Source organism: Muscardinus avellanarius, assembly GCF_963383645.1.
Source record: "Muscardinus avellanarius genome assembly, chromosome: 1".
Classification (NCBI taxonomy): domain Eukaryota; kingdom Metazoa; phylum Chordata; class Mammalia; order Rodentia; family Gliridae; genus Muscardinus; species Muscardinus avellanarius.
The window spans coordinates 187620911-187635757 of NC_137786.1; the positions used below are offsets into that span (position 1 = coordinate 187620911).

Genomic DNA, 14847 nt, shown 5'->3' on the forward strand with positions numbered 1-14847 from the left:
TGATAAGCATTGTGTAGAAAATAAGCAGAGAAATATGATAGAATCATGGGTTGGAGCTGGAAAGATATCTTAAAGGAATGTGATGTCTGAGCTCAGACCTGAATGGTGGAAAGAAACATGTGCAAAGTCCCAGGCAGGAGGACCAGCAAGAAAATCCATTAGACTCCAGAGGTATTAAAAATGGCCTATGAGCCGGGTGTGGTGGCGCACGCTTATAATCCCCGTGCTTGAGAGGCAGAGACAGGAGGATTGTGCAGGTTCGAAGCCAGCCGCGCTGGCTTAAGAGACCCTGTTTCCAAGTAAAAAGTATAAAAATAGGTCTGGGAGTGTAACCCAGAGGTAGAAGGGTTTCCAGGAACCCCAGTACCACCAAAAAAATTAAAAAATAAAAATAAATAAAAATAAAAATGGCCTATGTGCTCCCTCAAATACCTTCTTTGACCCTGTAAGGATAAAGGGTCATGAGTAGAGAACTTGTTGTGTAAACCAGCAATTGGGAAAAAAGGACTAAGATATTTACCACCTGGCCCTTTACAGAAAACATGTGATGACCCCTGATCTAAGATCCTTCCAGCTCAGACAGTGCATGCACCTGTGAGGCCAGATGGCTGGGCAACTTGCTGCAAAAGGAAAAAATGGTCCAGTAGCCTCCTGAGCACTCAGGCTCCAGGCAAATGGGATCCAGGCAAATGAGCTGCCTGCTTCACTTCTTCACTGTTTCCCAGGCTTCTCAATCCAGAGAAGGTTAGTCTTGACCTTTCTGCATACCCAAGTTGTATCATGCAGAGATCCCTGAGCCATATTTGTTCAGAATCTGCCTGGAGACAAGAAGCTTCAGAGAAAGGGGAAATAAGAATAGCCAACTTACTCTTGCAGTGTGTTCTTACAGCACATTCTTACTTGTTGTCCCCTTCTTGGGGGCACACTAAGACTCTGGGTGTGCGGTTAACTGTGGACATAAGTACTGGTACAGATTCCAGCTACAGAAAGGCAGGGGCTAGCTGCATGGACAGCTGCTGGCCTCAGATAAATAGTCTCTCCTTTGCTGAATTCTGAGGAATAGGAATTGGTGACAGTTAAAAAAAACACCTTGCTTTGTCTCATGCAGGTCCATTGGCAGGCCTTATAGTGGCCTTTCTGTAGAGACCAGCCTGGGACAAAGCCCTCATCCACTGATGGAGTCATCCTTGTCTGTGGACGTCAGTGGTCAGGGGATGCAGGGATGTCAGTGTATGCACTTCAAGTTCCCACGAGGGAGTGGAAAGAGGCCAGCAAGGAGCAGTGCCCCTAACACTTTGGAGGAGGTGACAGCCAGGGCAATGTAGAGGTACAAGTCAGATGCTGGCATCAGAAGGACCTGGTGGCGACTGTACACTCGGCCCTTTCTTAGCTGTATGGTCCTCAGTGTGTGCAGTATGGTGGAGATGAGCTTGTGTTTGGATCTAGAACCCCTGGTTTCAAATGCCAGTACCCCTACTTGCTAACTGTGATGACGCCTGGCCATGCTGCTGAGCCATTTTGGGCCTTGGTTTCCTCATCTTGGGGCTGTCGTGAGGCTTGAGTGAGTTAACACATGTGACATACATAGAACCGTGCTCACTGCAGAGCCAGAGTTCAACAGACACTGTGTTAAGTCATTTCACCTCTGAGCTCTAATTTATCAGCTGTGAAATGGGAACAGCAATGATCCTGGTAGGGACTGAGTGCATATCCTGAAAGCAGTCCTGGCCGCAAATAGATAAGACACTCACAGAAGCCTCACGTGACTCCAGGCTGCGGCATCTGTCGAGTTTGTCATCAGGCAGATGGACAGCTGCTGGTGGCAGCTCTGGTAGTTCTCTGGGCTGGGAAAGTATACAGTGCTGATACCTATCCTGTGTTCTGCCTTTAACACTGGATTAAGTGACCCATGTTGCTGGCTTCTTCGGAAAGCCACCAAGTTTTCTGCTAAGCACTGCCAGCATTGCTGCTCCCACAGCCACCAAGCTGGACTGTCCTCCAGGGATGCTGGCCCACTGGAACTTCCTGAGCTTCCTCCCCTTTCTCTCTCGTTTTCTTTCTTTTGGATGGCATTTTGACACTATTAATTTTAAAAAAAACTGATATTTGTTAACCTAATTACCTAATAGTTTCATTATAAAAAATTGATTCAATAGAAATACATAAGCATGAAAACACTAGCAATATGAATATATAGTGCAGTGTTGTCGTTTAAAGGAAGGCAGGATAAGAAAGTAACAGAATCCTGAGGAATTCAAGCCCCTGGTTCCAGCTGTCACAGCCTTTGTCTGACTTTTCGTATTCTGAAAACTTCCAGGATCCTTCTTTTATTTTTGTGTTCTTTGTTAGTTTATTTTCCTTAAGCTAGGTTGAGTTAGATTTCTGTCACTTACAGAGAATTTTAACAAAAGGAAAGTTGTATTCTCAGGGAAGAGCAAGGAGGTGAGGGATATTTTTTTTCTTTTTTCCCCAAAGAAGACAGATGGGAAGAGACAGGTAGTGTATTATTCAGGGTTCTCCAGAAACACAGAGCCAATAAGTTCAAGACTGGGGAGATGAGAATCACAGAAATGTTGCATGAAGACCCTCAAATGTAGTCTCCTCTCTTTTCAGAGCACTTCCCTGTGCCAGGATTATGGCTTGGGCTGCATCTGCCTTTGCAGAGGCCACAGGAGAGTTCAGTGTTATGGTTTATATATGAAGTGTCCCCCAGAGTCTCACGTGTTGAAGGCATGATCCCATTGCAAGCATTGTTCAGAGGTTAGGCTTTGGGGATGTGATTAGGTCATGAGGGCTTTGACCTCATCGGTGGGTTAAGCTGAAAGTTTAGGAAGTGGAGCCTAGTTGGAAGTAGGTCAGAGGTGCTGTGCCCTGGGAGTGTATTCCCCCCGCCACCTTTGCTTCTGGGCCACCATGAGATAGCAGCTTCTGCCCACCAAAACTTCTGCCATGATATCCCTGCTTTGGAACCAGCCTGCTATGGATTGAAACCTCTGAAACCATGAGCCAAAATAAATCCTCTTCTAAGTTGCTTTTCTCAGGTATTTGTAAGAGCAGTGAGAAACTGGCTAGCACAGTCAGGTAGGCAGGTTTGAAATATCAAATTCTCTGAGCTGTGGAGCATGGAGACTGGCTGGGTCCCTGGTCTGCCACCTGCCTCCCCCTGGCTCTCTGCAATAGTCTCTGTGTACAGTGGTGAAATGTGTGGTCTCACACCCAGACATCTGGGCTCACTGCTTCACAACCACAGCTGTAAAACACGGATGATGATGATGTGTGTTACTGTGAACATGGACTTAAAATGGGCCTGGCACACATTTAGCTTTTATTATTGTAATGTGCAGACCCCTATATGAACCTAGGGGCTTTAAGAGTAAGCAACTAAAAAGAGAAAAAGAAAATGCTAAAAATGAACTGTTCTATTTCTGGGTGCTGGGTTGTTTATGTATTTTAGTTCTGCTTTTTTTTTTTTTTTCCATGTGGGGATTATAACTAGCCCTGGATTTTTTAGCTTTGAATGTATCTTGACTCAACCCATCTCAGGAATTTCTTTTCCCTGTTTCTCCTCAAAGAGTATAAGATTTTTGTGACCCCCTTTTGTGGATATCAGAAGAACATGTGGCTTCTTTTCTCCTAAGGGAATTCTGATCTGGCTAGGACCTCCTTGCTGAGATAGCTTCCAGCACCATAGTTCTGTGGACAGAGCTTACAGGAGGAGAGACCATTGGTGGGCAGACAACTGGTGCTGTTAAGAAGCAAAATGGGGAGTCTGAGACAGGAGGATTGCAGGTCTGAGGCCAGCCTCAGCAACTTAGCAATATCCTGTTTCAAAATAAACATATAGCTTGGATATAGAATGCCCCTGGACTCAATATCAAGAGAAGATAAAGGAGAAGGAGGAAGAGGAAGAGGAAGAGGAGGAATACTTTTTCACATTGAGTGATGTGTTTCAGATATATACATTTTATTCTGTCTAAATTTTACCTTAACCCCCCAAAAATAAATAATTTAGAGATAAAAATAAAATTAAAAAGGACAAATATTGAACTCTAGTCAATGACATGCATTCTGAGGTATTTGTAAAGAAATATACTGATTCTGGAGCTTAGTTAAAATGTACTAAAATAAGATAAACTGATTAATGGGCAGAGGGATCGATGAAGGATAGATACAAGATAAAACAAAAAGAGTAAAATCTAATTATAGAATCTAAGTGGTATTTTGGTGTTGGCTAAAATTCTTGAAACTTTTCTATATATTTGAAAATTGTTACACTAAAATTTTGCAAAAACAAATCTAGTAAAGCTACTAGAATAAAAATGGCAAGGTGATGCCAGGTGTGGTGGCGCACGCTTGTAATCCCTGCGCTTGGGAGGCAGAGACAGGAGGATCGTGCAGGTTCGAAGCCAGCCGCACTGGCTTAAGAGACCCTGTTTCCAAATAAAAATATAAAAAATAGGTCTGGGAGTGTAGCATGGAGGTAGAAGGGCTTCCAGGAACCCCAGTACCACCAAAAAAAAAAAAAAAAAAAAAGGCAAGGTGAGAGGATCCTAGAAATATATAAAAGTAGATGGTGAAAATATTCACAAATATTAGAAATGCTATTTTAAAAGCTGGATATTAATATGAGAAAAGAAAAGAAAAACATGCCTGTATATTTTCTGAAATAGATTCCTTTTAAAATACAATTTAGAGCCGGGTGTGGTGGTGCATGCTCATAATCCCAGCATTCGGGAAATTGAGATGAGAGGATCAGAATTTGAGGATAGCCTCAGCTACCTAGTGAGACCCTTTGCAACTCAGTGAGACCCTGTTTCAAAATAAAAAATAAAAAAAAATAGAGCTGTAGGTGTCACTCAGAGGTAGAATGCCTCTGGGTTTCATCCCCAGTACCTCAAGAAAAAAAAAAAAAAAGACAATTTATAGGAGGAATGTACCAGGCAGAGAAGCAGGTAAAAAAAAAAGGCCTATGTGCTTGGTTAAGCCATCAGCAGGAGAGCAGAGAAGAAGGGACTGAAAGAAACTGGAGGGAAAGGTCATGTGGGGCCTTGCCACCACGAGGAGGCTGGGCTTTGAGCTCTGGGTTCTGAGTTCCACAGGAAAACACAGGAGGTCATGAGTTGGGAAGGGCATGACCTGACACAACTGTGGCTGCCCCATGGGGAGACTGGAGGCTCAAGACTGGGAGCCAGAGACCAGGTAGGCATGCTCATGTCTAGGCTGAACAGGGATGGGGGACTGGATAAGGGGCCAGTACAGAAGAATGAAAACCAGCTGGATCCTGAATCTGTTCCATCAGGAGAGACTAAAGGATTTGCTGGTAGATGGCTGTGAGGCAAGAGAGGATGATGGAGGTAGCTTCCAAGTTTTCATCTAATCAGCTAGAAGAATGGACACGATTTACCAAGACTGTGATGATGAGAGGCAGACAGGTAGCGATGGGCTTAAGAGCTTGGCTGTGGATCGGTTCCACGTGAGATGCTTATTAGACCAGCTGGGAATATCAGTAGGCAGATGGTTATGGGATTCTGAAGTCCAGGAGAGCTTCAGGGTTGGCATAATATTGAACATCATGGGTTTTATAAAGCCATAGAAGTAGATGGTGTTAAGATCAAGAAGAGACGAGACTAAGTCTAGGTCTTGGACACTCCATTTGTAGAGTCAGGAGGATAGAGGAGCAGCGACAGGCCTGAGAACCGATGAGTTTGGGTGAAGGTTCTGGAGAGCCATTCACGCACTCCTGGGATGGCTCGCTCCACCTCTAGTTCCTTCTCTCTCTTCTCACTATTTTTGCCATTCTCTGGAACCCATTGTCCTAAAGTGCACTTTCATTCTATTCCAAACCCATAATAGTGTAAAATCCAAACTGGTTAGTCTGACATCCAGGCTTCCCCAGCCACGCAAGCTGCTATCTTCTTTCTCAGCATGCCATTTCTTTTATCTCTCTAATATTCAGCTTCAATTCTCCACTCGTGGTCCATCTCCTGGAGGGATCCTTTCTTAATCAAACTCACCAATTTATTTCTTCTTCAAATTTCAGTAGCAGGCACAGGTAGTACCAAACAATCTAGTACTCATGGTGTTTGAGATTCTTCTTCTCTAGTCCCCAGCCAGCTTACTGAGGTGTGGGAACATGAACCTACAACCCCACAGAGCTATCTCCCCAGTCCTTACACAGCTGGAATGGGAGGGATAATATCAATAATCTTTTGTATGACACCCCATGAAAACCTGGAAGAATCAATACAGGACCTTGACTTTGAGCTGGGACACTGGGACCAGAGGTTAAGTTCTAACTCTAGGTCTATAACCAGGGTGAATTTGTTTAATCTCTCTGAGCTCCAGTTTTCTCACCTTCCAAATGACCACGAATATACATTATAAGCAGACAATAAGTGGGAGCTACATTTTTTTTTTTTTTGCTACAATTGACAGCATTATCGCTGTCATCTTTCCCGGCCAAGATACACAAGCATCAACAAGGTTGGGAGGGACTGAGTTGGCACTTTGACATCTCTTCGCTGACAGGGGCTGGTCCAGGGTGGCACTCTCACCCTGCCTAGGAAGTCATGTGTTACAGAGTAAAATGCCAGGAGGTGTGAACAGCACCCTGAGATGAAGCAGGCCTCGAGGACTGTGCTCAGAACTTCCAGGCCAGGTGTCCACTCTGGGCTAACTCATGAGGCTGAGGGCAGAAAGTCTGAAAATAAAACTGTCCCACATCCAGAACTCTTGCACTGCTAACTCCAGTTAGGGATGGGATATTTCTCAGAAGAATTTGAGTTAAATTTTTTAGGAGAAGCATAGAAAATAGGATATATTTTCCAAAGATTTTCTCTGTTTTCTGAAGTAATTAAGTGGTGTGTAATTGTTATTCAGAAATAAATGGGTATGATGGAGATGCAGGACAGAGTCAGGACCATGCAGGATCATGTCCATCAGATGAGAATCAGCTCCCTGCCTCGTGGCCCTGGAAGCTTCCATGAAGAGCCCTGCCTAGCCAGCCCCCTCAGAGACTCCTCAGTAGCTAGAATCTCAGGGGGCTGCATGTCTCTGCACCCCCCTCAGCCTGTCCTTCAGGGTGAGACTGTGAGGCCAGGTCCCATGGCAAGCCTCACACAGGTTTATGGGTGGCACCTTGATTTTGAAAGCTCTCCACCCTACAATTCTGAGAAAGCTATTTTGCCCAAGGTAACCCAGTAACAGGGACTTCCTGCTTGTAAGTAGCTCATCCTGAGGGCCAGTGAGGCTGCAGAGCCACCCAGGAAGTCTGGTGGCACGTCCCCGGCACCAGAGTACTGCCCCAGGGAGCTGACCTGCAGGTCAGTGTGCTACTAGGGAGACAGCACCATGCATGATCTCCCAATGCCCAACTCACTGCCAGGGCCACCATCTCACTACAGAAAGCCCGCACTAACTCCGCTGCAGTGGCACCTGTCACTGTGGCGTCTCGGGACCTTCACAGGCTCAAGCTCTGTCCGGCCGGTGAGCTTCCTTCCACCCCGGGGAAGCTCGTGAAGTCCAGCCAGGGAACGGGCCGTCCTTCCATGCGGAGGCCCCGTGAACTCGGTCTGAACTCTGGTTCCACTCTGGAGGCCACGTTTGCCCGTGCAGGGGAGGAGAGAGATCACCTCACTTTATCTCACACTTCCCTTGGACCAGGCTGTAATCTCAGACAAGCCCCGCAGAGCTGCCCGGGTTGCCATCCAACCTCCCTGCTACATGACCCTGGGAAAATCTCTCCCCCTCCTGTCTCCATCTCTTAACTCAAACCCCAGCATACCAAAGGGAGAGCCAGCGAGCTTCTTGACTTTTCGGCACCTCAGTTTCTTTTCTTAGGTGTGTTGACGTAACACCTTCTTCCTTTGCAAGGATAAAATGCATGTGTAATTAAGACAGTGGCCAGCAGGCAGACCATGTTGGGTGCACAGTAGAGATGTCCTAGTTACCCTTTCTGGGTGAGATGTGGGGCAGGGGCAGGCCACCAACTGGCCTTCTGCACGCTACCTTGCTGTGACATCAGCACACACAGTGGTCATGGAGCGTAGAGGTAGAATTCAGAAGCAGACGGAGGGTGTGGTGGTGTACACTTGTAATCCCAGTGACTCGGGAGGCTGAGGCAAGAGGATTGCACGTTCAAAATCAGTCTCAGCAACTTAGCCAGATCTTGTGTGAGAATAAGAAATAAAAAGGAGCCAGGAGTGGTGGCGCATGCTTGTAATCCCAGCATTCGGGAGGTCGTGGTTTGCAGACAGCCTCAGCTACTTAGCAAGGCCCTTCACAACTCTGAGACCCTGTTTCAAAAATAAAAAGACTAAAAAATAGGACTGGGAGTGTGGCTCGGAGGTAGAATGCCCCAGAGTACATAAATAAATAAATAAATAAATAAATAAATAAATAAATAAATAAAAGAAATGAGAAGGGGTGGGGTATAGCTAGCAGTAGAATGACCCTGGCTTCACTCCATAGTACCCAAACAAACATAAAAGCACAAATGAAGGCTGCAGACTTCAGAGCCCTGCCCAGCTCCAGTTGCCTTGGAATCTCTCCAGAGACTGAGTCCCCTGCACATTCGAGGCCCAGTCCCTGCACACCCACTCACTAGTCAGCTGGGAAGAGGAACAGATGGGAGACGTGCCACGTCATTATGAGTGGGTTGTGCTCGCAGGCCCCTCCGATGTGGAGCAAGGGTCCTGTGTGAGCTGGGGCCATCCCACCCCTGGTGTCCCAACTGGGCAAGTTGGCCAGCGTCCCCTCTCCTGCTTCTTGATAAATGAAAAGCGATTTTTCCACATGGTGTTTGTCTCTCCACTCCACTAACGTTGCGGCCTAAACTCTGCCGAGCTTATCTATACAGTGGACTTCCTGCTAGTGTTGGACTGGCCTGCTCCCTAGTGAATAATAATTTATGTAGCCTAGCACACAGATATGCTGATGTCCATGATGCTGGTGGCCTTGGCAGACCCCTGCTCCCTCAGTCTGGGTGGGAATCGGCAGACATTAACCCTGGCTGACATGCACCAAACATCCCCGATTCAGAGAGAGCCAGGCCTGGGCGGGCGAGCAGGGAGTGCGTGGAAAGGCCATTCATCGATCAGCCGTGCACTGGAGCCTCCTGCACGCCAGCCCCAGGCAGGGCTGTGGGCACAGGGACATGCAGATGACACAGGCAGCTTTCAAGGAGCATGAGGACTGGCTGCAGGCACAGAGTGGTAGGAGAACAGGGAAGAGTGGACAGTCTGATCCAGGGGTTCCAGGAAGGCCTGGGGGCTGAATTTGAATGAAATGTTCCTTTCTGGGAAGTCAGTCTTGGGCATCAATCACCTGGAATAAGTGGAGAGCTCATTTGGGTTGAGTTAGCGCAGCCCTTGGCCTCTGTGGTCTGTTTGGGCTACACCCTGCCTCTAGAGCATCGACAGCGGCACTCCAAGGAAGCCCTCCTCTCTGCCATTCCTCCGCCCAGGCTCTGGATATTCAGCCTCTGGTCAGGATGCCCAGTCCCCATGCTGATCCTAACAAGCATGTCTGAAGGGGAACTGGCGTGGGCCCTGCCAACAGGCTCTCTCCCTCACCCTGAAAACATCTGCACCCAACTCTCTCCCTTTGCCTAATCCGGCCATTGGTATTTCCTTTGACTTTAGATTATGGTATGATTGGCATGTCTGAAATTTCAGACCCCAAATATGTACCCAGGCTTAGCATTGCAGGAAAGCTAAGCTGTTGCCCACGGGATTTCAGGTGTAGCCAGGAGGAACAGAAGTAGTGCGTGGCTACTGTTGGCACACAAAAGGCAAAGCAGACCCTGGGCAGGTGGGGAGGGGTCTCCTGCCCTGTCTGGGGAGCTGTGATGGGTCAGGCCTGGCAGAAGGAAGCCTGCAGGAGCCTCCTGCCTGGCCCTCTTCACCCTGCACCCTCCACCCGCTGCACGCAGGCCCTAGAGTGACAGAATTGCAAACAGGAAAAGATGCAGTAACTACAAAGAAATGCAGCAAATCCAGACTTAACCCCAGAGCAAATCTCACAAGCTCGGGGTTTGGAGCGGGCTTTGAAATGACCATCATTGTCTGGCTATGCAAGCAGGAGCTGCTTGGGGTGTGAGATAAGGAAGGAGCTGGGCTTGGGGGGTGGGTTCTCTCCAGGCACCTCCAAGCCAGAGAGGAAGCCCGCGCCCCACACACCCACTCACTCCCCGAGGTCTCACGGATGTCTATCTCAGCAGTGACTTCATTTCCCCTAATTGGGTGTCCGCACACTCTCTGGAAGGTTCTGACCAGTAACCCACACTGACTGGTGTGGGAGCTGTGGACAGGCTTGACTGCACTTTCCCTTTGGACCCTGGCGCCCCGCTGAGTGATAACTGGAGGATGGAGTATTTGCTCTGAGAAGGGGAATGTGTTTTTGTAAGATAAGGGTTGATCTGGAGCAGAGGGAAGTTTCCAGATGCCTCTGCAAGGTGGAGAAGTGAGGATGGGCGTGGATCTTGCTGTTGCCCTAGGAGAGCTCCTACCAGGAAGGGGTTCACAGACTGCCACCAGCTCCCTGCTATAGACAGCCCCCGGGCCCCTCGGTGGTTCTATCTCACTACAACCCTCCAGGCCGTAGCGCGTCTCCCCTTCTGTCCCAATAGGCTGTGCCTCCTCTGGGAGGGACCCTTGTCTTGTACACTGGGCAGAGTCCATTGAAGACCTAGCGTGGAACTTGCACAGAGCCATTTGTCACCTCTGCCCACATGTCCCAAAGCATAGGCTCCAGACAATGCTCCTCGTCTCTCTTCTCTCCTTCTACCCTGAACTTACTTTTTACTTCCTCTCTCTTTCCCTCTCTCTCTCTCACTCTGTCTCTGTCTCTTCTCTCCTTCTACCCTGAACTTTCTCTCTCTCTCTCTCTCTCAGCTGAAATATTCTGTTACTATTCTTGTTCTTCCTGGCAGACCAGAAGCAGTATAGCATTGTGGGCTCTGGAGCAAGACCACCTGGGCTCGAATTCTGGCATAGTCCTTTAATTTTTTGAAGCCATAGGCTTATTCCTAATTAATTATGTATTAATAATTATCGATTCCTTATTACTTATTAATTACTAGCTGCTTTGGTGCCTTGGTTTCCCCATCTGTGAAATGGGCATAATAGTCTTCCTTCCAATGACCAATAATATTTACTTATATTTGTCATGAGGATTAGGAGCGACAACACATAAAACACTTGAAATAGTGTCTGATATGTACTAAGTGTTCAACAGATATAGGCTACAGTGATAATAACAATAACTTTTAAACACCCTCATTTGTGAAGTCATTTCCAGTCTGTGAGGCAGGATTAGTTTTTTTCCTACTGGGTTCCAGACAGAACTAACCACATGCAGTTCCGGTTATTATTACAAAGTCCGAATTTACCCCTGCCCTAAAATTGACTACCTTATAGGGACTAGTTTTCTGCAATAAGAATAACAACATTCACACCAGCGTATGCCATGATCGTACATCTGCTTTTTTCTCATGCCATTTTTATTAAGACCTAATTCATGTGCCATGACAGTCACCCAATTAAACCATACAATTCAACAGTTTTAGTATATTCACAAAGTTACACATACATCATCACAAATTCCAGAACATCCCAAAGAGAAACTCTGTATCTATTAGCAGCCACTCCCCAATCCTCCTCCTCCCATTCCCTAGCAACCACAAATCTTTTCTCTGTCGGTATAGATTTGCCTATTCTGGACCTTTGTATAGATAGAAATATACAATATGCATTCATTTACATCTAATCTCTCACTTAGCACAGTGTTTTTATCATCCATTCATATGTTAGACTTACATTTATTTTTATGGTTGAATAATAGTCCACTGTATGGGCGTATCATATTTTGTTTGTCAGTTAATTGACATTTGGAATTGTTGAGGCTGTTGTGGATAATGCTGCTATTGAACACTCATGTATTGATTTTTATAGAGACGTATGTTCTCATTTCTCTTGGGTATATATATATATATATATATATATATATATATATATATATATATATATATCTAGGAATAGAAATTCTGGCTTGCATGGTAATTCTGTGTTTAACTATTTGAGGAACACTGGGCTTTTCCCAAGTATCTCCACCATTTTACATTTTTACCAGCAATGTATAAGGGTTGGAATTTCTCTGTATCTTCACCAAAACACAGGTTATTCTCAGTATTTTTAAAATTCATTACTAGTATAACTATTCTAGGGAGTGTGAGGTTACATCTCATCGTGGCTTTGATTTATATTCTGCTGGGCTTATGGTGCTGGGCATTTTCTCATGTACTTACCAACCATTTGTATACCTTCTTTAAAGAAATGTCTATTCAAATTCCCTGTCCATTCCTTAATCAGGATATTTATATTTTTATTGCTGGGTTGCAAAAATTCTTTACATATTTTGGATACAAGGCTCTTATCAGAAATAGGTGACTCACTTTCTCCCACCTGTGGGGTTGTCGTTTCACTTTCTTGAAAGCATTTTTAGAAACATTCAGTGTTTTAATTTTGATGAAGTCTGCCGGGCGTGGTGGCGCATGCTTGTAATCCCCACACTTGGGAGGCTGAGAAAGGAAGATCGCACAGGTTCAGAGCCAGCTTTAGCTACTTAGTGAGGCTCTCAGCAACTTATTGAGACGCTGTTTCCAAATAAAATATAAAATAGGCTTGGAATTATAGCCCAGAGATTAAAAAAAAAAAATAAGCCCCTGGTTTTACCCCCAGTACCACAAAAATAATTAATTAATTAATTTTGATGAAGTCTAGTTTACCAATTTTTTCTTTTGTTGCTTGTGCTTTTGGTATCATACCTAAGAAAAAATTATCTGATCCAAGATCACAAAGATATACCGTATGCTTTTTCAAAGTGATCCTATTTATAATAACCCTATGAGGGTTTTAAATGATTCTCAACACACCCACTTTACAGATGAGGGAACTGAGAGGCCAAATGCCAGCTCTGGGATTTAAACCTGGTCCAGCCTCACTGGGAACCTTGTGCACATCTTCCTGTGCCTTCTCCCCAAGTCTCCGTGCCTTTGTCATCATGGGGCTCACACAGTGGCCGGTGCGGTTGTAGGGGGTGAATGGCAGGTGCTCCGTGTGCATGTGCTGTGTACTTTGGGTGCTCCTCAGGTACACTACCGACCAGACGCCGAGGTCACTGAACGCCTCTCCTCTTCCTCCCTAGTGTCTCATCGTCGGGGGAGGACCATGTGGCTTGCGCACTGCCATTGAGCTTGCCTACCTGGGAGCCAAAGTGGTCGTGGTGGAGAAGAGGGACACCTTCTCCCGGAACAACGTGCTGCACCTCTGGCCCTTCACCATCCACGACCTGCGCGGCCTGGGAGCTAAGAAGTTCTATGGAAAGTTCTGCGCCGGCTCCATCGACCACATCAGTGAGTGGGGCTAGGGTCACAGGTGGTCTTACCAAGGCCAAGATCGGACCCTGGGCGGGTGTATCTCTCTATTCTATTGTCCCTCCTGGCAAGTCCAACAAACACACAGAGCGAAGGCCCTCTGTGTGTCTTATCCAGGCCCTGTGCACCAGAATTTCTACCTCCAGGGCATAAAAGAGTGCTTGATGTTGGTAGATGCTCAGTAAACGTCTGTTGAATGACTGAATGAAATGTGGAAACTCAAGTCAGAGGTGTCACTGTCTCAGGGAGCTTGTCAAGATGTTTTCAATAGTAAAATATGCTTTAATAGGATTAGTTACACTTGCTAGAGAAGATCAGAGGAAGGAGCCACACAAAAATATTAAATGGGCCAGATAGTCAGAACCTTCTTATGCAAAGAAGTTTGGACATTGTGTTGCTGGTTCTGGGGAGCCATAGCAAAATTTATTTATTTATTTATTTATTTATTTATTTATATTTATTTATTTGTCTTATGGACTAGGAATTGAACCCAAGGGCATTCTACCTCTGAGCTACACCTCTAGCCCTATTTTATGTTTATTTTGAAACAAGGTCTCACTAGATTGATGAGAGTCTCACTACTTGATGAGTCTGTCTTCAAACCTGTGATCCTCCTGTCTCAGCCTCCCAAGTACTGGGATTACAAGCATGAACCACCACGCCCAGCTTCTATGCCAGGTTTTAGACAAAGGAATGACATGACTGGATTCATATTCTTTGACAGATTCCATACCAAAATTTCCCTGAACTCTAACAGGAGAGACGGCATCAAGATATGATGTTAGGGAGAATGGAAAGGGAAATAGAGAACACAGACTTCAGGTCCTGGGCTATCCCTGAATACTCTCATAGACGAAGGCCCTTTGCTTGGGATTAGTCAAGGCTACGTCTCTGGGACAGAGTCTGTGCTGCCAGGCTCCAGAGAAGGCAGCACTCCTGCCCACGACTTTGCAGGGAGGGGGTCTGTAGCCATTTTTTATATAGCAGCAATGACCCATGACAGTCAAGGAGGTTAACACTGAGGGGAGACTTCAAGTGTTTGAAATCAACTTAGGTCCAAAATCAGTCTCTTCCATTTCTGTGGAAGAATCAAATATCCTTACTTCAAGCCTCAGTTTTGTCTCCCATAAACTGTGATTAATGCCTGTCTCCTGGAACTGCTGAGAAGATTAGCTAGGATCGTATTTGCACAGTGCATAGCACTCTGCCTGGTATGTAGTAGGTGCTCAGGAAAACGCTTTGCATCCCACGGTGTCCAGAGAGTGAGGAGCAGCTGTGGGCCCCAAACCTGAGAATCCAGAGCTGCATTCTCCCAGCCGGTCCTCTCCATGGGGAGGGGTGACAGGAGAGCCCTGAGAGCCACCTCCTTATGAGGACAGGAGTGGGTGGGGAAAGGGAGTGGGCTTGGGCGAGAA

The 14847-nt window shown here is 46.2% G+C and overlaps 1 protein-coding gene across 3 annotated transcripts in view; it reads left to right on the forward strand.

The window, feature by feature from the left end:
* Positions 1-14847, forward strand: part of LOC308270953 (F-actin-monooxygenase MICAL2) — a gene marked incomplete at both ends in the record, with an annotated part of 94638 nt that overhangs the window by 22082 nt on the left and 57709 nt on the right. For all 3 annotated transcript variants that reach the window (XM_080707093.1, XM_080707094.1, XM_080707095.1), the window contains one exon: positions 13204-13411. In XM_080707093.1, the coding sequence (XP_080563219.1) occupies positions 13204-13411 (208 nt within the window). The remainder of the gene's footprint in view (positions 1-13203; positions 13412-14847) is intronic.